At 38.2% G+C, this 22,752-nt stretch overlaps 1 protein-coding gene across 1 annotated transcript in view; it reads left to right on the top strand.

Annotated features, from left to right (window-relative positions):
- The window catches only part of CLVS2 (clavesin 2), a 64,144-nt gene that overhangs the window by 1,359 nt on the left and 40,033 nt on the right, over window positions 1–22,752 (top strand). The window contains exon 2 of the mRNA XM_041745146.1: window positions 9,891–10,065. Within this exon, the coding sequence (XP_041601080.1) occupies window positions 9,891–10,065 (175 nt within the window). The remainder of the gene's footprint in view (window positions 1–9,890; window positions 10,066–22,752) is intronic.

Below are 22,752 nucleotides of genomic sequence, written 5' to 3' on the forward strand. Positions count from 1 at the left end.
ACTTTTTTGAGCTCTCTTGCTTTTTAATGGAGGAGAAATTATATTCTTATTTCATCTGTATCATAACAGACAAATGCAGGGGGGGACTATTTCACTGCCTCAATCAAAATTATTTTCTCAGACTGAAAGACATAAATTATGAAAGGGTCTTGTGTAAGGTAGTTTCAATTAAGTTCAAAGCTAAATATATTTCATGGGACTTGAAAATGTTACCAGAACTATGAATCATGAGGAACTGGTTGTTTTAACATTGGTGTATTTTTAGTTCTGTGAATGGTGACTTTTGATGCATCTGGTTAGTTGAAAACATCTCTGGAACAATTGTAAAAGACTTTTATAGTTACTGAGAAAGCTTATTGATCTTATGGCTTTCTAGAAAGGCCTCTCAGACTGTTTTGTAAATGAATGGGTTTTACTCTTTAGTTATTCACCTGTTCCCTGTGAGTCTAACTTGAGAACTACTCTAACTTCTTTTAGGTAAATACAAAGAAAATTACTACCTGAGGAATCATAAAGCTAAGGAACTTACAGAGTTAGCTACTGAGGGGGAATGGAGTTCCATTCCTTATTTTGATTACTCACTCTACTTTTTACTGGGTGGCAAAGTTTAGAGGATTGTGAAATGCTACCTTCTGACCACAGTTTCTCTTTAAGAAGTTCCCATCCATCTGAGATGTACATTGTAGGGTCATATAAACCACTTATTGTATAAATCAAAATTAAAAAAAAAACTATTCAAGAAAGAACCTAATCCATATGTCAGTGAGATTGGTATTCTGTTGATTGAGCTACAGTGAAATGGGAGCTGTGGAGATTTTACATTTAAATATATCTCAGAGTCTGTCAAAGATACCCATAGAGGGGCAGATTGCATTCAGAGAGACGTGCATATAGATCAGAACTTTTTTCACTTATCTTTATAAGTGAACTGATATTCACTAATTAAGATGAAAGTCACTTATAGTTCTCATGTATATGGGCAGTTGATGACTCCAGATTTACTAAAGGAACTGTGTTTTAGTTGTCTGTCTTATTCTTTCATATAAAGGGTATGGTCATGAAGATCTAGCTCCTTGGAAATCTGTAATGGGAGATGATTTATTATTTGGTATGTAAAATCATTTTTTATTAAATCTACACAAAATCCTAGACATTAGAATTTCATATATGTGAGGTTAACAATGAGAAGCTATGCCCTGTACAAATACTCTATCGGGACTTACAGACTAAAAATTGTGGATTCTGTTTCTGCGGTTGGAAATAAACATGTATAATCAAAAAGTTATAGTTTGTCAAGATCAGAAGGTATATGAGTTATTTAGAGCTGGTCTAAAATTCCTCCTAAATCATTCCTTCCTTCTTCCTACCTGCCCCCCATATCAGATCCACATATATCCAGTGACAAGGACTAGTGGATCAACAGTTCTATCCTCTTGACATACTCTCTAGACTTTTATCATTGGGACATGTGCATAAGAACTGCCCTGAAGCCTGCAGGACGGTTTCTGGCAGTACCTTCCTTCCAGTATCAGGGTAGCACCATCCCTTTTCCTACCTTGGGTCTGAATCTCTTTCCTTTCTACTCTCTGCAGCCCCCCTTCTTATCTCACTTACTTTTACAGAAATCTGTGCCTCCTTCCCTCGATGTTTACCTTACTACTGTTCTGTTAGGTGGACATGCCACATGCCGAATTCTCTTGGTCCCCATGCCTCTCCTGTCCTGTGAGTCCTATCCCACTCTCATCCTGTCAGACCACACAGCTTGGGTCTCTTGAGAAGACTGACTGCACATGTGATCATAATTCTGACCACCTTCCTTAAGTCGTTCAGTGAATTGCCTGGCTTTCAACATTTTTTTTTTTCTTTTAAGTAGCGTTGTTTTAAGAAAATAAAATAACATTGTTTTAAAGAAACAATAGATGGGAATGTCCAGGATTACACAGGGAAATTCCAGAAATGAAAGTGTCCCTTTTATTTGGAAAACAGGCTATTTCCAACTTCCCAAAGGGAAAAGCAAGATTTTTTTTAAAGAAATTTTGAAAAATTTTGTAAAGACCTCTGAAATAACTGATCTGTATAACAGAAAAGACAAAATCTTGGTCTTACCATATTTATAATAGCATGTGAACCAGAGTTAATGCTAATTGATACTTGTTGCAGTGAGTTATGCATCAAAAAATATTCTAAGTAGGAAGTTACCCGATATATACTTTATCCTATGTTAAATTTGTAGGACAGTGTTCTGTGCTCCTCAGGAGACTAGCAACAGTAAATGTGTGTGAGATAGTGACTATAAATAAAATAGTGTCTCTTTCTACTGCAGTGTGGTGCAGGTTAGTTTCAGGTTATGGCAAAGAATTGGACCATTTCCAAATCTTTTATAGGAGACATGGAATCTTCAGGAAGACTAAGGTAAAATAGTAATGTTTACAGTGTACCTGCCTTTCAACATATCTAAAAAATAATTGAAATACTGAAATGTCAGAATGCCCTCCAATGTGGTCTGTGGGTGTTCTAAAAAGGATAGACCAGGGCCAGATGATTTATTACACGTGTTGAGATTCATGGTACATTTGTTGAGGACCTTGGTAAAGATTCATACAGTTTTATCTCATTTCTCTCAGATTGTTTAACATAAATTTCTGAAAACAAGAGCGAATTCCACAAAATTAAAAACAATTAATTGTTTAGTACGCCAGCTCACTAAGGGTGGAGTAGTTTTCCACACATTACATGCTGTATTTCCTTCCTGAACGATAGTGCCCGGCTTGGGACTCAGCAGGTACCTTCAGTTGTCACCCTGATTGCAACGGTAGCGTATGAGGATCATGTAACGTGAAGCAAGAAGAGATCATACTGTCTCAAGAGAAGGAAGTTTGGAATGAAAGTAGATCACAGTCTAGACTCTAGAGCATAAGAGCAGATATCTGAGAGGTTGAATTCACTGGAAAATAAATCTTGTGACTATTCATGAGTAAATTGGGTCACCTGAAACATAATGATGACATGCATTCTGATAGTCGGCCTGTGGGTCATAAGTAGTATTTTACCTCACTAGACGTATAAAGCAGCTCTCTAAATATTTGCACATCAAACAAGCATTTATCTGGAATCTGGTTAATAACCATTGGAAAACAATTAAATACAGTTAAACCAAAATGATTCCTAATAGAGAGGCAATTCAGAAGCGCTGACCATCCTGCATTATGTTTGGCTTGTCGTGATACACATCGATTATCATTTATAATACTGAAGCTCTAGGAGGGGTGCAAGAGCCACGGGTCAAACATCATGCTGTGATTCTCTAAAGTATCCTGGAATTTTCCTACAAAACATATTATTGTCAGCTTGTTTGTTCCTACTGTGTGGCTTTTTCACAAAAAAAAAAAAAAAAAAAAGAAATAATGACATCTGCAAGTTCAGATTGAATTATGATTATGCGCCCATGTATTAAAATAATGTGGTCAGTCTCCAAATTGAAAGAAGGTCATGTTGACAATAAATTAAAATTTTAAAATAGCCATAGACTATACAGATATGTTTTAATCCCCGCCACAAAGTCTTACTCTTCTCTGGAAGTGCACTAAAATCAAATAAAACAAAATAAAGTAAAAATTACTAAGAATAATCAAGGGTAATCAACTAGATAATTAGGGAGAAACACTCATACTCAGGAGTCTTAAGAGCAAAAACCAAAACAGCAGAAGAACATAGGCTTACTTTTGAGGCCTCATTTTTGAAGACTTTGTGTCCCTGTTTATTAAAGTTTATATTTATTTTCTTTATATATGTTTCAACTTTTTGTTTTATAGTGTTATATATCATGTCAAGCTCAGGAATCCTCACCCTTCAAATCCTGGAAGCATTGTTGTGCTGTGTTATGGGTGGATTTTGAGATTCAGTCAAAACTGGAAATGGCAAGTGTGGATTCCATGGGACTTCTGTCCCCTCAGAGCTTCTGTGTTGCTTCCTATAAGGAGGCTCTTTTCACAAATATTCTGGAAACTGCAGCTCATTCCAAACCATGCTTTGGTTCATACCATGGAAAATGGGAAAGAAAAAAAAACATTGTCCTGACAAATGTTAGTGGAATATTGGAATAAATTTCTGGAAAAAATAGGACGGTCCCTAGAAACTGGGGCAATTATACAGTAATTAGTGAAATAATCTTGAAATAACCACAAAGACCAAGAGCGCCAACCTTAAAGTAGGATGTTGATGGGGTCTGGCTTGAACCAGGCTATTTTCGCATTTTAGATATGCAACTTTAAACAAAATTGAAGAGAAGCGAAAGATCTGAGGTTACTACACTGCACTGAAAGGATGCCTCAAAGGAATGTTGAAAGCTATTTTAAAACAGAGACCAACAGTTAATAAATTAATGTTGTCCTTAGGAAATGAATACATTTCCTCATTCTGAGAAAGATTGAGCTCTTTTCCCTCACTGAGTGCAGGTACATATACTTTACTAACATAATAGACAGCACTACTGACAGGAGGGAAAGGATGTCCTTGTATGTCAGGTCTTTATAACATCAAATAACAAACTGAGCAAATAGTACTCAATTCAAATCATTTTTGAAAAAAAAGTACGCCTGAGTTGAGCATTTGCTACATACATAGAACTATATAGTAGGTGCCAAGGGGCAAATAAAGACGCATAAGATGTTCTTTATACCATCGAGGGACACATGACCTTTGGGAAGAATAAACATGAGGCGTCAAATCACTACCAGAGAGACTCTAAGTGCTTAATGAGGGTACTGTTTGCCCTTGATCGAAGTTCAGGGCTAAGGGCCAACCATGGCCTCTCCGGCGTTGTGCCTCAAGAGCATTGCCTTCTCTGGTAACTTGAATTCAACTATTTATTGTTTCATTTTAATTAATTAATTAATTATTTCATTTATTCATTCGTTTAAAATACTTTTATAACGTGCGTGGTGTGCCAGGCACTCCTCTAAGCCGTTTACAGAATTAATCTCTTAAATCCTATCACGTTCCTCTAAGGTGGGCCTTACTGTGCGGACGAGGAAGGTGAGGCGCTGGCCAGTTAAGACCCTCGCCCATGACCATACAACCAGTAAGTGAGTTGGTTAAACGTGTTGTGTGTGTACACACAGTTACCAGCACGAGTCTAGGGAAAAACAAACCGAGGGGAAAGAACTGCATCTATCATTTAGAAAATGTTGAATGAATGTCAGCATAGATCATTAGAAAGTTCAGTTCCTAGAATAAATCTTCTAAAGACAAGGACTGCACTCAGCAGACGTTTACTTTCTACCCTGAAAAGGAGAGCTGCCTTTTTGACCTTTGCATTTTTTTTCCAGCACAGTTCTATTTCATTTTATTTTATCTTATTCTGATGGCAGTAGGTGCATGTTGTTTTACACCCTCCCCCCCGCCACCCCCCCCCCCCCCCGATGAAAGACATTATTCCTGTAGATGCTTCCGTTTGGGTGATTCACTTGTTCTCACTCACCTACATCCCCACAGCAGTAAAACTAACGCAAGGCTCAGACAGCTAATCATCTGAGCTCCGTGATAGAAGCCAGACAGAGGAGTGGTTCATAGATCATATTCTCTGTAGGCTTTGTAGACCTCTCCTCTTCCCATTGAGACTCATGAATGTCTTCTTGGATCTCCTTCACCAAAGCCTGCTGCTGGGGCCAGGCTGAAGCATGCCCTGGAACCTGGCACGGTGCCACACTGGGGATGGGCTTACCCTGCCTTTGGACATGTGGGCCATGGAGACCTGAAACAGCAGGACAGCGATTCATGGGTGTTCTAGGGGTGAGGTACCCTGGGGAGTGCAAGAGAACCCAGGTACCCTGGGAAGTGCAAGAGAAACCAAAGACCTGGCTTCTCCTGTAGGCTCCCCGGCCGATTCTGGGCAAACCATTCACATTCTTGGAGACCCTGTGCCCTTATCTCCGAAATAATAGGAGCAGAGCCAGCAGAGGGACTTTGGGCTTGTTTGAGTTTAAGATCATGCACTTGTAATCCCCTTGGAAATCTTCAGTGATGACACAGTTGAAGGTATTTTTATTATTATTAGCACTCAGTAAGATACAACACCTAGATAGGTCCGTCAGCCCTAGCGCTGATGATACCATGAGGCATCAGAGAGGCGATTTGGGGCCTTTTGTCTTCCCCTCAGCACCCTTCTAATAGGAAGTGCTTCAGATGGGAGAAACGTGGCTTAATGAAAACTGAGGGGTGGGGCAGCCTTAATGAAGAACTTGGCTGATTGATTTAGTGACAGAGGGAAATTTCCTGGTGTGGTGCTGTTCAGTGTGTTGCCCAGGTGCCAGTTTTTCCTTGTCAGGCTGAAGGAAAAGGCTGGGGAACAGGAAGGAAATGACCTGTTTGTGATTTAGGTTGCTCTTTGCATGGATTGTAAATGGTAGGGGACGCCTCTCTGTAAGGCCCAGGGGAGCACAGGCCGCTGAGCTTCCCCTGTCCTTGCAGGGCCGGAGGCAGTGAGCAAGCTGCCCTGTTCTTCTTGACTGGATGGCTAGTGAACCACAGATACAGGTGTCAGCCTCCTCCAGACGGTATTTACCTAGCTTCGCAGCTCCGCTGTCTCTCAAGAGCAATGGTCTGGGTAGTCTGGTGTCCCAGTTGTAAAATCCCTTACCGGTGTTGGTATATCTTCTTACTCCAGGCTATGCATCATCCTCTCCAAGTTGATTTCAGATTCAAGCTTTACTTGATGATGTTTTGGGAAGCAACGTCAAGAGTCAAGAGCTGCATTAATGTGCTAGTTTGTTATTTATGGCTTTCTTCCAACATACAAGGGAAGAATAGCAATGGTGGAGCTCCTACAGTTGGGAAGGAGGCCTCAAACACCAAGGGACTCATTGTGGTGACCTCAGGTTTGTAGATTATAACAGGTAAAGATAATTTCCAACAGAAGAAGAATGACAGTAGGATTCCTGAAGATATAAAATTCATAAAATCCTCCATTTCTTTGGAAGATATTTTACAGACTTTGGCAAGATCTCATGTCCTAATGCTCTGCTTATGAGTAGCCTGCTGAGCTGCTAATGGTAGCGATGTGACATGTTTGACAACAGGGGACTAGAATGTCAAGAGTGGCTTTGACCTGCCCTTTGAATGCAGTCAGCTGAGATGTTTTAATGTTTCTTTGCTTCAATTTGGACATCAAAATGATTTATATAAAGATCAGAGGATTCTCTTTTTGAAGAAAGCTATTACATTTTAAAACTTGGTGAGGTTTACACTTGAAAACTTTGCAAACCTGATTTTCTCCTTTGCTGATCAGGGGATTTGCCTTATTATATTTCCTTGGGAATGCTGATAACGTCTATAAATTTTTCCTCTTGATTTGGCCTCAGTTTTGGAAAACCATGTGTGAGGTGTGTTATTTAAGATACCTTGCATCTTGACTTCTGCTTTTACTGGTGCTATGGTTTGTTCTCACTGAATATAATACATCATCCTTCCAAAGCTGATTTCAGATTCAAATTTATTTCATGCTATTTGCTGTTAATGCTCTTTGGTGTTCCTATAGGTAACATAAGAGTGATCTTACTGGGGAGAAATGCTAAATTGGGCTTTTCTAATTAAAATTTTTTTTATTACCATACTATTATTGTGGATATCAGGAACTAAAATGAATATATATTTTTTAAAGAGGTGGCTCAATTTAAATCAGAAATGTAGCCTTCTTCTGCCATCTTTCCAGTCTGTGTAGATTTATAGGCTTTTTGTCATAACACTGGGTTAGGCCATCATATTTATAAAGGAGATAAGCCAGCCATGGAGTGACAAATAAAGGTATCCAGCTATATATATTTTACAGGTTTAAAGACAAATAGATAATAGAGCTCTACACAAAATTTTATTATCTTATGTATTCAGGAAGTATTTTATAGGCCTAAGGATGCTATATCCTTAAAATATGCTGTATACCTTCCAAAGATTTAAAAATTATCTCTCAGTCCTTGCCTTTTATAAGAGTAATAAGCTGTCTAAAGATCATCAATTTTTAAGTATAATGTACAAATAACCTTCAGTTCCGACTATATCCTTCTTAGTACTCTGTGTCTATGTGTTACCCTTACAAAAAAAAGTACGTTCTGTTGTATTCCAACCAACATTACCTGAACACTTGCTGTATACCTAGCACTGTGGAAGTGCTTTTACGTGAATCATGTCTTTGACTTTCCTCCCCATCCCCACCTCACCTCCCTACTGCCAATGAGATAGAATAAGATAATTACAGGTGCTCCCATTTTTTCATATGAGGGCACTTCCATTTCTTCATATACTCAGAAGTATAGATCAATGACATGTCCAGGACCACACAGCTAATGAGGGACAGGGAAGAGATTCCATCTTGAAGTCTTCTGACACCATGCCCTATGCCTGAGTAATGCTGGGATCCCAAGGGGATTGTATTCCAAACTACTGATTTTACAGATGAGGAAATGAGACCCAGAGCAACTGAAAAGTTGCCTGAAGTTCCTTTCTGGACTACTGTGCTTTCTCCATTCGCCTCCAAATGTTTTTAGAAGTAAAAAAAATGGAACTCCTCCCTCATATCTACTCACTACCTCATACTGTTTTCCTGGTGAGCCCATCACTTCCACTCCGTGCTAGGGATTTCTACTCCTAATCCACCCCCCCCTCCAATCCCACCTGATTTCTTTCAAGATTTCTTTGTCTGGTGTTTCCTAGATGTCTATACCCGAATATCTGAGGGGAAAACCCTGAAATGTTAGCGTTTTTATAAATTTGCTTATTCCTCTTGAAATGCTGGGATTCCTTTCTTAAATAACACTCTGATTTGCTTCTCAGCTGTGACTCCATGACCTCCTTCACTTACTTGAACTTAGGCTCTGTATGTTTTTGACTCTGGAATTTTCTCCCTCCAGCTTTCACCTCAGTTTATGGTCTACTTTTTCTGATGTTTCCTTAATATATCTTTCTGGATGTTCTACATACTTCTAGATGCAGTGGGTTTTATTTCAAACTCTACATTTCCCACCATCTCCCAACTGTCTCCTTGTCTTGCATTATTGATTTTGATGAAAGATTTTACCATTTACTTAGGCACGGAAGCTAGAGAATCTTTGTGTCTTCCTTTACTCTTCCTTCAATCTTAGTTTCTGTGTCTAAGTATCGAATTTTAACAAGTTTCCCTCTAAAATACTTCTCACATTTGGCTTTTTCCTTTGTTCTTCCTTCTGCCTTCGCTGAGGCAGTATCTTACATTACAATTAGTGTCTTTGCACTCTCGTCTACTCCCATTTTACAGGAATGCAAAGAGCATTCATTGGGTTCCTACAACATGCCAGGCACTGCACTAGGGTGCGAGGTTGAGAAAGATATAGACTCAATGACATACCCTTCTATCTTTAATTGCATCTTTATGATATGAGCTCCATATGAGTAATTAAAATATACTGACACTTTTAACCATAGCTGTTTAACCCTAGTATTCGTGTTTATTGGTGAAACTCCTTCAAATCTCATTCTCAAATTTTCCAAATGTCAAGGTGTGAAATGTCAGTATTACTGAGGCCATTCTTGAGCTGCTTCAGAAAGCACGATGCCTAATTTTCAGGATAGTTAAGGTGAGATTTTAGAAAATCCTAGGAAGGCCTGGAGGTAAAGGAAATGATTGTAAAATACAAAACAAAATATTTTCAAGAGCATTTTCGTTTGTTTTGGTAGGATACATGTTAAATTCTAATATGTCCCTGAAGTGCAGCAAGTAAATTTCTTCTTAGGAGATTTCTAAACAAAATTATCTTCAGACTCCTGAGGTATTTTAAAGGGAATTTTCAGTGTGCTAAACAATTTCTATAGTTTTGAGGAAAGTGGTTGTTAGATTTAATGCAGTATATTTCTGTTGCTGATAGGTACACACTGGTGGATATTTTGCGTGCCATCTTACTTTCTTTAGAAGCCATGATTGAAGATCCTGAGCTTCAAGTCAATGGATTTGTTTTGATCATAGACTGGAGTAACTTCACCTTCAAGCAAGCTTCCAAACTTACACCAAGCATGCTGCGATTGGCTATTGAAGGCCTTCAGGTAAATATTTACAAATTACCCAGTTTCTCAGCCTTTTGCATTTGACTTCTCTTAGCTAATATGTTAGAATGACAAAATAGCTTACTAAAAAAAGAATAACAAAAATATTTTTTAAAATAATTTTTAAGCCCCAATATTACAACACTAACTGGACGAAGGATGATAGAAGAAAAGTTGAAAGATGTGGACCTTTTAATAGACAGAGTTGGTAATACTGGGGGCAAACCTCACTATGACTAAGCATAAATACTGATGATGACCTGAGATTTTTTTATCTTGATAATCAGAACAAAGAGCACATTTTGGATTTTAATTATTAGCTATTTAGGCTTTTTTTTGTTCTATTTCTCTTTCTTTTTTTGGGGTATATTAATTATTAGCTCAAAATTTGCTTTACTATTCAATTTAACCTGGTAGATTGGGAATATGTTTCATGTTGCACAGAAAACTGTTAGGCAATCAAGGGATGCTTGGGTGGCTCAGTGGTTGAGCATCTGTCTTAGGCCTAGGGCATGATCTTGGAGTCCCAGGATTGAGTCCCACTTTGGGCTCCCTGTGGGGAGCCTGCTTATCTCTCTGGCTGTGTCTCTGCCTCTCTCTGTCTCTCATGAGTGAATAATAATAATAATAAGAAAAAGTCAATCAATATGTCTTTTGATATCTATGATTTGGAATCACTGTTTTGAACTACTTCTCTAAACTTACTTGGGGTTTTTGTTGTTGTTTTGGTGGAAGAGCTGTCATATGGAATTTACATAAGAATGGTGCATCTTCCAGTGAATGGCACCTGGTTAGGAACTATAAAATGAAAAATTAATGGTTATTAATTAGTGACATGTCATAAACCTACTACTGACTATTTCTTTTTAAATTTTAGGATATCCCTCTTCTGCTCTCTCTGTAGTTTATCATATTTCACATACAGTATCTATGGAATAAATTTTCAATTCTTTCAAAACTTTGCAAATGAACCCTCCAGTGATATTAATTGCTATTTGTTCTCCATATATTCAACATGCATTTTAGAAGTTTGCAAATCAACAGTTAATTTTTATAACTTTTACTGCTGAAAATATCACTTGTTTTAAAATGGCTAATTATATCTCTGTCATTCATTAGGCCAGAATGCTAGACTTTATTTTTTTTATGTTGAATAGCCAAAATTATCCATATCTCTGTTCCATAGTAATTTCTGACTGTGTCTGTAGGCACCTAAATTGATGGCTGATGACTCACTAAAAATGGGCCACTTCTCCAGGCAGCAGGACATCTTAACCAAATTCAATTCACAGTTTGGATTATGCCTCTGAAGTGAATAAGGCACACTGATCCTTTTCTCTACATAGCTTTTCCCTGGTGCAGGTTTCCTGACTTGCTCTGGGTGAGTCAGCCTTGCTCCTGTCTTCTCTTAAACAACATCTTTTTAAAAACTCCATAGAGGCAGTTAATGGGGGTTGGGAGAGGACACAGGATAAGCATGTTTGGAAATGTGTACATCACGTAGAATCAGTCCTAATCTGCTCCCTTGCCAGCAGTGTGCAAAGCATCCTTTGCTTTGTAAAGAGAATTGGTTACCACAACCGTGTTACTTAGCACAGAATAGTAATCTAGCCTTTTATAATTTTTTTTTAAAATTTAATCTGCCATCCTCTTTTTGCACAAAGGATAGGCCAAACCTTCAGCTACATGAAGAACTGGAGGCCTCATATTATTTGTAAGAGATTGGAGAAAAAAAAAGCCTCAAGAATAGACTTGGTATCTTGCTATTTGCCAACTTACATGCTGTGTGAAGTCCTGTAATAGTAGCATTGTCAGTCATTCCAGGGGAGGGATACTGACAACTGGGACACGTTTAGAAGCTTCCCCATTAGCCGTGGCCACTATCAGAATTTCTTTAAGTGCTAAGTGTCAGCATGACAGGATCTGTAGTCAGTGTAAGTCTCTGTGTTTATGTTGGAGAGGGAGAGATCCCCTCCTCAGCAGGGCAGGGCCTGGAATGCTTCAGTCCCTTTCCATTCTCCCAAGACCCAGACTGAGCAAGCGAGGTTGAGTTCCCCTGGTGGCCAACTGGGAAGCTACTTAAAAGAAAGGAACTCTTTCTGGGAAATAAATTTGACATATTACTAACCTTTATTTTATTTTTTAAATATTTAATTTATTTATTTGATAGAGAGACTTGACAGAACATGAACGGGGGTGGGGCAGAGTGAGAGGGAGAGGTCGACTCCATGCTCCATCCCAGGACCCTAACATCATGGACCTGAGCCAAAGGCAGACACTTAACCAACTGAGCCACCCTGTTACTAACCTTTTATTTTTTTTTAATTTTTTTTAAGATTTTATCTATTTATTCATGAGAGACAGAGAGGGAGAGGCAGAGACACAGGCAGAGGGAGAAACAGGCTCCATGCAGGGAGTCCAACATGGGACTTGATCCCGGGTCTCCAGGATCACACCTTGGGCTGAAGGCAGTGCTAAACCACTGAGTTACCTGGGCTGCCCAGTTACTAACCTTTTAAATCCAGTTTTTCTCCAGTTTGAACTGATTTTTTAAATGCTCTGAACCAATGTGTCTATCTTGTGTCTATATCTACGTCTAGATCTAGATAAAAAAATAATAGTTATTCCAAATAACAATAGAAAATGTGCTAACAATGTTCCATTTATTGAGAGGGGCGTGATTTCCTAGTTTGTCTGCTACTGGGGTAACATTTTATGACTTTTCTAATCACTACTCTGTTTTACTTCGCATATGCTCTGTGAAAAGCATTGTTGCATGTTGATATGTTTCATGTGAAGCATCAATAAACTTTTTTTGAGATTAATGTGACACCAAGAAATGTTTGAAGTAAGATATATACGAAACTTTAGGTTGTGCCATCACCAAGACTACCAGTACTACCACAATAGTAAACCCCTTCCAATGAAGCCAGTCAGGAAAATTAAGAGATGAGGATATTTCTAATAACTCAGTGATAATTTATATCATGCTATCATCATGCTATAGTATGATACTTTTATTTTGACAAACAAAAAATATTCTAAGGAATTGAACTCAAAATAAGAAAGGCCACCAATGGGTCTAGTGCCAGGAAGAAAACTCACTTTAATGATATATATTATTAATAAGATAATGTAACTGTGCTTTCAAGAGGCTCCATCTTTTTTCTTCTTTAGGTGGTTGTATAACCTGTCTACATACACACACCAACCTCTTTTTTCTCAGGCATGAGTATTTTGAATGACTTGGCTAGAGGTAGCATCTGATAATATCCTAAAACCATTGCTTTTAAGACCTACCTGTGATCAAAGTGCAGGCTGGAAAGGTGAAAGTAGAATGGGCTTTAGAGGCAGATAGGCCTGGGTTTGGATGACAAGCCTGTTACATACTAAATACTTGGGCAAATTACATTATTTTGTTTGAATCTCAGTCTGTTCATTTATACCAATTTTAAAGTATTACATTCGAAATGATACATCTTGTACCTAACAGGTGATAGCAATGCTCAAATAATTGATGTGGATAAGCTCATTTGTCAGGTGGCATATTTTTCTGCATATGTGCTGGTTTTCTCACAATTCAGTGACTAATTAAACTATTTAGATTTAAAGCTGATTAGGAATCTGAATAACACCATCTTTTGCTTTAATGCTTAGGTTATCAATACACAGACTGCATTTTTTAAAAAAAAAATCACTTCGCTGTGTGGTTAAGTAGCATCTAGATGTTTTTATGTTAGGTGGTGGGTAAAATATTTTTTCATGTTGGAAGCCAAATGAAAAATGAGATTGTTTCACCTGATGAAAATTAATCTTTTGTTTTTTGCGGGGAGAAACTCCAGGCACAGCTGGAAAGGTGGCAGTTGTGGGTATATCCGTGGCCTGGAAGGATGAGCAAGAATTTGCTAAATGGACAAGGATAGGAAGAACATTTGGGGCAGGAAAACCTTGGGGAATTGCTTTGAACAAACATAAAGCTGTAAGACGTTGAAGCTATATGATAAATCTGTTTGAGGTGGCTAGTCTGAGAAGTGAATTGAGGCAAATGACCAGAGATGAGCCAAGAAAGGCTAGCTGGGATGGAGGATGGCATCCTATGTGGTTTGGCCTGTATTCTCCACACAAATTGGGAGGGTTGGGACAGGCAAGTGGGCCTGGTCACTCCTTTGCTTTGGAAAGATATTTTGAGTAGAAGAAAGGACTTGGATAGAAGGATAGAGACGTTAGATTTAGAGAGCCCTATACCACCATGGAGCTAACTAGATTGATCTCATTTTGTAGGATGGGAAATGAAACTTCAGGGAGTTTAAGAGACTTACCCAAATTTTCTCAAATGACCTAAGGGCTTGAGTCCAAGTCATCTGACTCAAAAGACCAATATCTTTCCTGGATCTTGTTTCTATTGTTTCCAGAGCTGTGTTTAAGAAGTCACAAATGGCTAGCCTGTGGCAGAACCATTTTCTTCTTCCCCGTGAACATCCTCCTTGAGTGATTGCCAGCCTCTCAGTTCAATATGATAAAGGCCACGTGAAAGGCAATTTTCCATAGCCAAAGAGAACTTTTATCAACACAAGCACAGATTGATAAGCCACTCGTGATATATGGTCCAGGGCAATTCCATATGCTTTCTCTGTATGGGATCTGTAAACGTTTTTTTAAGCGGAAGGCCTCCAACATTTTTACCAACATAATGTAGTTCCTTGATAGATAAGAGGCAACATCAGATATTTTTGTGGAAATAAATTATTCAGTCCTCATTGGAAAGACACAAGAAAGAAAATTATCTTGCTCCTTATAAGAAGTTAATTGATTGGGGTAGTCATGGTAACAGGAAGCATCTTAGAAAATCAATACAAGATTAAGTGGATGTGACTTGTAGCCCTGGGAAGCCAATTAAAACATGAAATGTTTGGAAATACCTGGAACAGCTTGGACTGAATTTACAGTCAAGCGATGTTCTTTTTAATATTTTTTTGTTCTTGTTGTTCCATTTTAATTTTTTTCTCATAAAATACTATCATTCTTAAAACTCTTTAGCAATGAAAAACTCCAACTCTCTTATGAATCCAGAATCTCTTACTTGTCATCTTTTTTTTTTTTTTAACTTAACACTAACGCTACCTGTGTTGTTCATTGTTCCTTGGATATATTTATCTGTTTTTCCTTCTTAGTTCTGTCTTGTTGTGTCTCGGTGCTTTTGTTTCACAATTTCACAGGAATCCCCAAACTCCATCTGCTGAACAGTACATAATGTAGTCAAGGCCCGGCTTGCTGTCAGGGGGTTTGGCTCTAACAAGGAACTGAATAGCTCTTTGAGTTGCTACATAAAACTCAGATGTAAGGGCCGTCACAAAATGCCAAAATCAGTGCCAGATATTTTAAGAGCCCTTAATAAATAGGACTTGTGAAAGAATAAAGAATATGTAATCAATTCACAGTACTTAATGCCAGCCCTTTCTTCTATCTAAAGGGTCTAGTGTTAGGAGCAGCCACCAATCTGCCAGCTTTGGGAGCTCTGGTCATTCATGTGGAAGGCAGAAAGTGCTGCTGCTACAAATTCTGGCTCTGACTGTTTGGAAGCCCAGTCCTACCAGGGCGAGCTTGCCAAAAACAGAAGACATGCTAATGACTTGGAGCATCACTGTCCAAGCCTAGCGGGTGAGGAGCCCCATTAACTCGGTCCAGCAGTAGTTTGTGCAGTCCTCTAAATCCGATCTGCAATTTCTGGCAGCTTCCAAATTCTGTGTGTGTGTGTGTGTGTGTGTGTGTGTGTGTGTGTGTGCACGCGTGTAGGGTGGTTAAGAGACAATATCAAAAGAGAACTCAGTGAGATATTGAGTAAACTTGGACTTTGTAACAAAACAAAAGGACTCCATGCTTTGCAACCATGTTCTCTGCAAGGGTTGTTAGCCTGCCAATAGCTTTCAGGCTTCACATGCCTTGGACAGCAGCAGAAACTTCTTGCATTGGAGCTGCCTTGCACACTTAAGGCGGCATTATGGTCCCTTGGTGGCAGAGGGCTGAAACAATGCCTATCTTTTTCAAAATGAACACAGATTCATGAGCCGTATTCATTCAGACAGCCTGAAGGTGGGAGCACTTATTTCCACATTTCGTATGCACAAGCAGAACCATCCCGGGAAACAGTGACAAGGGCAGCGTGTAAAAGAAGTGACATTTTGTTCGTCACATGCGTCGCTGCCTGAGCTAAGTGTGTTTCCTCTCGGTCCTTACTTAACCTAAAACAAATGAGTGAAACCCTTAACGTTGCTTTATTTCATGGTGTGAGAATGTGGTGGCTCGGCTGAGAGGTTCAGTTCCCAGAAGTAGGACGTTGGCAGTCTTTTTAAAAGCTGACAATAGGCATGTAAAAGCTATATATAATATTCAGTTCAGCAAGCAGCTAAGGATTATATAACCTTTGATGATGGGCTAGGAAAATTCTGTGGATGCCTATATATACATAGATCCATAGGAATGTGTATATATATATATATATATATATATATATATATATTACTATTTTTTCCTTGCATTACAATTGCTATTTTATTTTCCGATTACTGGCTAAATCTATTTAAAATGTCTAGTTGTAGGAAGGAGGTGTCAACCTTGACAGAAAAATGAAGAGATGGGTGCTCTAGAGTTACTTAACACGTACTGACTTAGAGTAGTAGTTGTCAATAAAATGTAATACCTCTACACTTTTTTTTCCTCCACACTTTTAATTTAATACCTCTACACGACGGAAGGTGATTATATTCACTTCACGTAGCCAAATAATTGCAGTGACAAAAGGGAAAGAAGCAAGTGGCAATCTTTTGGTCTGAGTCAGTGAGATAATGATAAATGGACAGAAAGTAATTATCTATAATGAAAAACTGAACGAACCATATGAGCTGCTCTGCATTTCATTTTATTGGCTATGTTTAGACATGTCCTTAACTAGAGAACAAAAAAGATGAGTAAGTGCAAGTTCCCTTTTATTCTTTTTAGTAGCAATGCAAATGCATCTTGATATATCCTTCTCCCCCAATCGGACTTTATTTTTTCACTCTCTGCAATTCTAAACAGCAAAAATGTGAACATCCACTTATCCTTTCAAAAACTTGGTTTTTAGGATGTCTGGGTGGCTCAGTGGTTGAGCGTCTGCCTTTGGCCCAGGGCGTGACCCTGGAGTCCTGGGATCAAGTCCTGCATCGGGCTCCCTGCCTGGAACCTGTTTCTCCTCCCTCGGCCTGTGTCTCTGCCTCTCTTTCTATGTCTCTCATGAATAAATAAATAAAATCTTAAAAAAAAATAACTTGGTTTTGACACAGTGGAATACTACTCAACCTTATAAAAGAAGGAAAGTCTGCCTTTTGCAACAGTACGCATAAGCCTGGAAGATATTATGCTAAGGGAAATAAACCAGGCACAGAAAGACAAATGACTGCATGATCTTACTTACATGTGGAATCTTTTAAAAAATCAAATTCATAGTAATAGGAGTAGAAGGGTACTTATCAGGGGCTGGGAGGTGAGGGAAATGGGAGATGCTGGTCTATAAGCTCTCAGCCATAAGATGCAGAAGTTCGAGACCTAATGTCATATAGCATGGCGACTATAGATAGTAACAATGTACTATATTGATGCAATTTGCAAAGAAAATAGATCTCAATTTTTTAAAAAAGATTTTATTTATTTATTCATGAGAGACACACAGAGAGAGGCAGAGACATAAGCAGAGGGAGAAGTAGGCTCCCTATGGGGAGCCTGATGCAGGATTCGATCCCAGGACCCCGGGATCACGCCCTGAGCCAAAGGCAGATGCTCAACCACTGAGCCACCCAGGTGCCCGATCTCAAATGTTTTTACCACAAACACCCACACGCATCCCTTTCCACCAACAGTCATTAAGTGAGGTGACCAATGTGTTAATTAGCTTGATTGTGGCAATGATTTGACAGTGTGTGCATATAACAAAACATGCTGTGTGTCTTAAATATATACAATTTTTATTTGTCAGTCATATCTTAATAATGCTGGGAAAAGATTAGGACACTTATGTCATCAGATTTTTCTACAGAGGTTGATAAAATTGACATGCCTATTTTTCAAATGTTTAGTCATTTCATCTTCATAAATATAACCTTAGGTACATCTAAACTGAAAAATTTGAAATCTCAAACTAAGGTGTCATTTTTGTTTTCATTAATTTTAAAATTCTGGTACCAGATTTCCAGAATCCTGGAGATGAGTGATTTTTCTGTCTCATCCATGGGTAGCACTCTTGTTATCTTTTCTTTTTTTTAAAAAATTTTTATTTATTTATGATAGTCACACAGAGAGAGAGAGAGGCAGAGACATAGGCAGAGGGAGAAGCAGGCTCCATGCACCGGGAGCCTGACGTGGGATTCGATCCCGGGTCTCCAGGATCGCACCCCAGGCCAAAGGAAGGCACTAAACCGCTGCACCACCCAGGGTTCCCTCTTGTTATATTTTCTTAAGATTGATCCTTCATCATAACTATTTTGAAGATCTGTTTTTAATGGGCTTAGTCTTCTTCACATCTGCAATTGGAGAAACTACAAAAAACTCATAAAAGGAATACTTCTTAGACTACTATTTGATGCACATTTAGTAAGTGTGTGTGTTTAAAGATTTTATTTATTTATTTATTTGAGAAAGAGAGAGTGGGAGAAGGAGCAGGAGAGGGAGCGAGGGTGGGCAGGGGCAGAAAGAATGAGACAGAGACAAGCAAGCTCTCTGTTCAGCAGGGAGCTCATCCCTGAGATCCCACATAGGGGCTCATCATTGATCCCTATGTGGGGCTCAAACCCAGGACCCTGAGCCAAAGGCAAATGCTTAACCTATTGAGCCACCCAAATGCCCCAACAGTGTGTTTCCGTAACTTAAAGTCAAATGCATTTTGCAAGGTCCCAATTAATTGGAATTTTAAGATGTGGGTGAGTGCGAGGTAGTTAGATAAAGTGGTAATAGCTGCTATAACAAACCAAATATGTACACTGACTCAGCCATCTTGCCATGAAGTCCAATAAGAAGCTTCTCCTAGTGAGTCAATGACTCATGTTCCTTCCATCTTGTTGTCCTGCCACTTTCTAGGTACAGTTTTTCAGGTCACTTTGCTCAATTCCATTCCATTTCCCAATAACGTAAAAAAGTATGGAGGATCACCCATGATATGTTTCTATGGCCCAGCCCTGAAAACAGTACACATTGCTTTCTTTCACATTTTATTGGCTAGAAAATTCAGTCAAGTAGATATCCATAACTACGAAGGTGAAGAAATGTAGTCTGGTTGTGATCCTAGGAAGAAGAGGAATGGTGTACATCTTGTATTCTCTTTCACAAAACTGATTCCCTGAAATAACTCTTTTTTTTTTTAATGTTTGCTTATGTTCTCTGAAAGGAAGAGGTGATAATTAAACAGTGTTTCAAGGAAGTTTAATTGCTACATTCAAGCACAATGGAATAAATACATCTTTTCTATAATTCATTCTGTGTACTGACTGCAGTCTCTGTACCTGACTAGTTTTGCTTAGATAAGGGTCTGGCAATTTCTGTATACCTGGTCACTACAACTATATCTCTACAAAGGTAACATGACTGCGATTCAATCAGTTCGACTTTCCTAAGGAGTATTCCCAAATATGCTGAATTTAAAAGGAGGAAAAGCTAAATAATTCCTCTGTAAACTTAAGACAGTGTCCAAGATAACAATGATCGTGATGCGGTTGCTTTAGCTTGAAGTTAGAAATCCTCTGAATTTGGGACTTAATTTTTATAAAATGAGACTATGCCTTTTTTAAAAAAAGATGAGAAAGAGAATATATTTTTTAATGAGGTGACCTAACTTGAGAAACTCCCAGAAAAGATTATTAGCTGCTAACACACTAAAAGGATTCTCACTATAGAGTCTTGTAAGGACTTAGAGAATACAATCTCTGTCAGACTAGGTTGGAGAGTCCACGAACGCTCAACATTTATCAAATGCTTTAAAAATCAGGTGGAGTTTTACTGATTATTTAGTCATATAGAGAAAACATGCAGAATCAGTATAATTTTAATCAGTACAGAAATTAGTAAAGTCAGGAAACCTGGGTGGCTCAGCGGTTGAGCGCCTGCCTTCAGCCCAGGTCGTGATCCTGGAGTCCCAGGATCAAGTCCCACATTGGGCTCCCTGCATGGAGCCTGCTTCTCCCGCTGCCTCTGCCTCTCTTGCTCTCTCTGTGTGTCTCATGAATAAATAAGTAAAAATCTTAAAAAAAAAAAAAAAGAAATTAGTAAAGCAAAAGTTACATCATCAGTACCTAGTTTTTCAATCATATTGTGTACTATCAGGAAGTCACTTTCCTCCTGAAGATATTCTTGGAGCTCTTTATTCCATGTTACAATTTTTACCTATCTCAAGCTGCCACCTTAGAAAATTTTAAAATTTCACTTGTGCTATATTAACTGTTTCCTGGATTTCATTTCCTCAAGTGTTTGCATTCTTTCTTGTTTTTGTTGTCATTCGTTTTTACCTGAAAGAGTATGAGGTAAGAGGTAAAATGGCAGAGTATTTGAATTTTCTTAAATGGTTAATTTCCACATTGATTGATAGTTTTGCTAGATATAGAAATACAAACTCAAAATAATTTTCCCTCAGTACTGTGAAATAATTATTTCATAGTTGTTAAACATCCATTATTTTTTCTAAGAAGTCTGGCTTTAGATAAATCCTTGTTACTTTGTAGGTGTTTACACTTTGTGAAAGATTTTAGTTTCTTTATCTTTGGCATTTGCAAGTGTGCACTGGGGAGCATGTCTTTTATGTGTCTACTAGACCATATGAAACATTTTTATTATTCTTTCAGTTGGAAAAAGAAACATTTGTATTATTCTTTCCACTGAATTTTTCTCTTATCCCTTTTCTCATATTCCTATAGCATGGGCTTTGTATCTGTGACCTTAATCCTTTGTATATCATGTTTCATGATATGTATTTATTACATATAAATAAATGTATTTATTTATTAAATTTTTAAATTTTATTTTGATATCTTTGTAGATTCATGTGCAGTTGTAAGTAGTACAGAGAAATCTCATATTTCCCTCATTGGTAAAGTCTTATAAAAATACTGTACAATCTCACAATTAGGATGTTAATGATGATATTGTAGGGAATGAAAGTCCTGACTGATTGGTCACCCTTCTCCGATACCACTCTGGTAGGGGGGTGGGGTGCCTCATAACAGCCTGGGAAAAATGCCATTCTAGACTTCCCTCTCACCTTTTGTTGGGGATGTGGGTGGTAATGAGGTCACATGGTTTTCTTTTCTTTTCTTTTTTCTTTTCTTTTCTTTTCTTTCTTTTCTTTTCTTTTCTTTCTTTCTTTTTCTTTTTTTCTTTCCTTTCCTTTCTTTTCTTTCCCTTTTCTTTTTCCTTTTCCCTGTGGTATATGGCTGGAGTAGAGTACTTATTGCTTAAATGTTTTGTACGTTGTGAATGTACAACTTTCTTGATCCTTTACCCAGTGAGAGCAAGATTTTGTTAGGGCTCTTACTTTTTTTATTTTTATTTTTTGGTCTGTGCTCATTGGAATTTCCAGTTGCCCAGTTTCTCAAGCTTGAAACCTGAGATATATAAGGCAAAATCAAATCTAGGAAATTTACCTAGGTCATTCTTTGGATCCTAAGGTTTTTGGCTGATCTACTTTCACTTTTCCTAGTCTTCTTATGTTTGTTTTATGTACAACTCCCAGTTTTTAAGATATGCTTAATGGGAAGAATAAGGAAAAGTGTGATTATTCCATTGTAGAAGTCAGAACGCCATGTATTTTTTCATCTTTTAAAATTTTATCCAGGGCAGCCTGGGTGGCTCAGTGGTTTAGGGCCACCTTTGGCCCAGGGCATGATCCTGGAGACCCGGGATGGTGTCCCATGTCAGGTTCTCTGCATGGAGCCTGCTGCTTCTCCCTCTGCCTGTGTCTCTGCCTCTGACTCTCTCTCTCTCTCTCTCGCTGTCTCTCATGAATAAATAAATAAAATCTAAAAAAAATTTATCCAATCTCTGATTTATTAATATTACTTTGCCTCTTTCATGGTGCTTTTGTAAATTTACTATAAATTTATTATTGTTTGTACTGTTTACTATCATTTAAATTTATAAAGGGAGGTGAGGACATTGAGTTTATTCAGTCTGCTGTATTGATGTGAAAGCTCCTTACTGCCTTAAAGCCAATCATTATCCAGTTTATGATCAGAGGATGATAGAAATGAAGTTCCTGAGGCATCATTTTTTAACCTTTATATATGGGTGTAGAGAGAAATCATTATTCTCTCACGTGGTAATAGTTTTGTTATTATTGTTTTTTTATCTAAATTCTCAGAGATATTTTTCTAGGGTGAAATACAGAATAAATTTATTTCCAAAATCAAAATTCGAAGGGATGTACACACGATTTTTTGCAAATAAGTATAGGCCCACCTAACCTAAGTAAGACTCTGAAGTTCAGAAAACCAGATTTATTTGCAACTAGGTAGTGATTCAGGCAGATAGACAACTTAATCACCTGGTTTCAGTAGATCTCTAAGAGTTGCCTCTGATTATCCCATTATCTCTGCTAATGTGGCTAAGGAAAGCACATTCTACTCCACACAGGACAATAATGGTTGCTATGTAGCTGGTAAACAAACTATATTT

Source organism: Vulpes lagopus, chromosome 2 (genome assembly GCF_018345385.1).
Source record: "Vulpes lagopus strain Blue_001 chromosome 2, ASM1834538v1, whole genome shotgun sequence".
Taxonomy (NCBI): Eukaryota; Metazoa; Chordata; class Mammalia; order Carnivora; family Canidae; genus Vulpes; species Vulpes lagopus.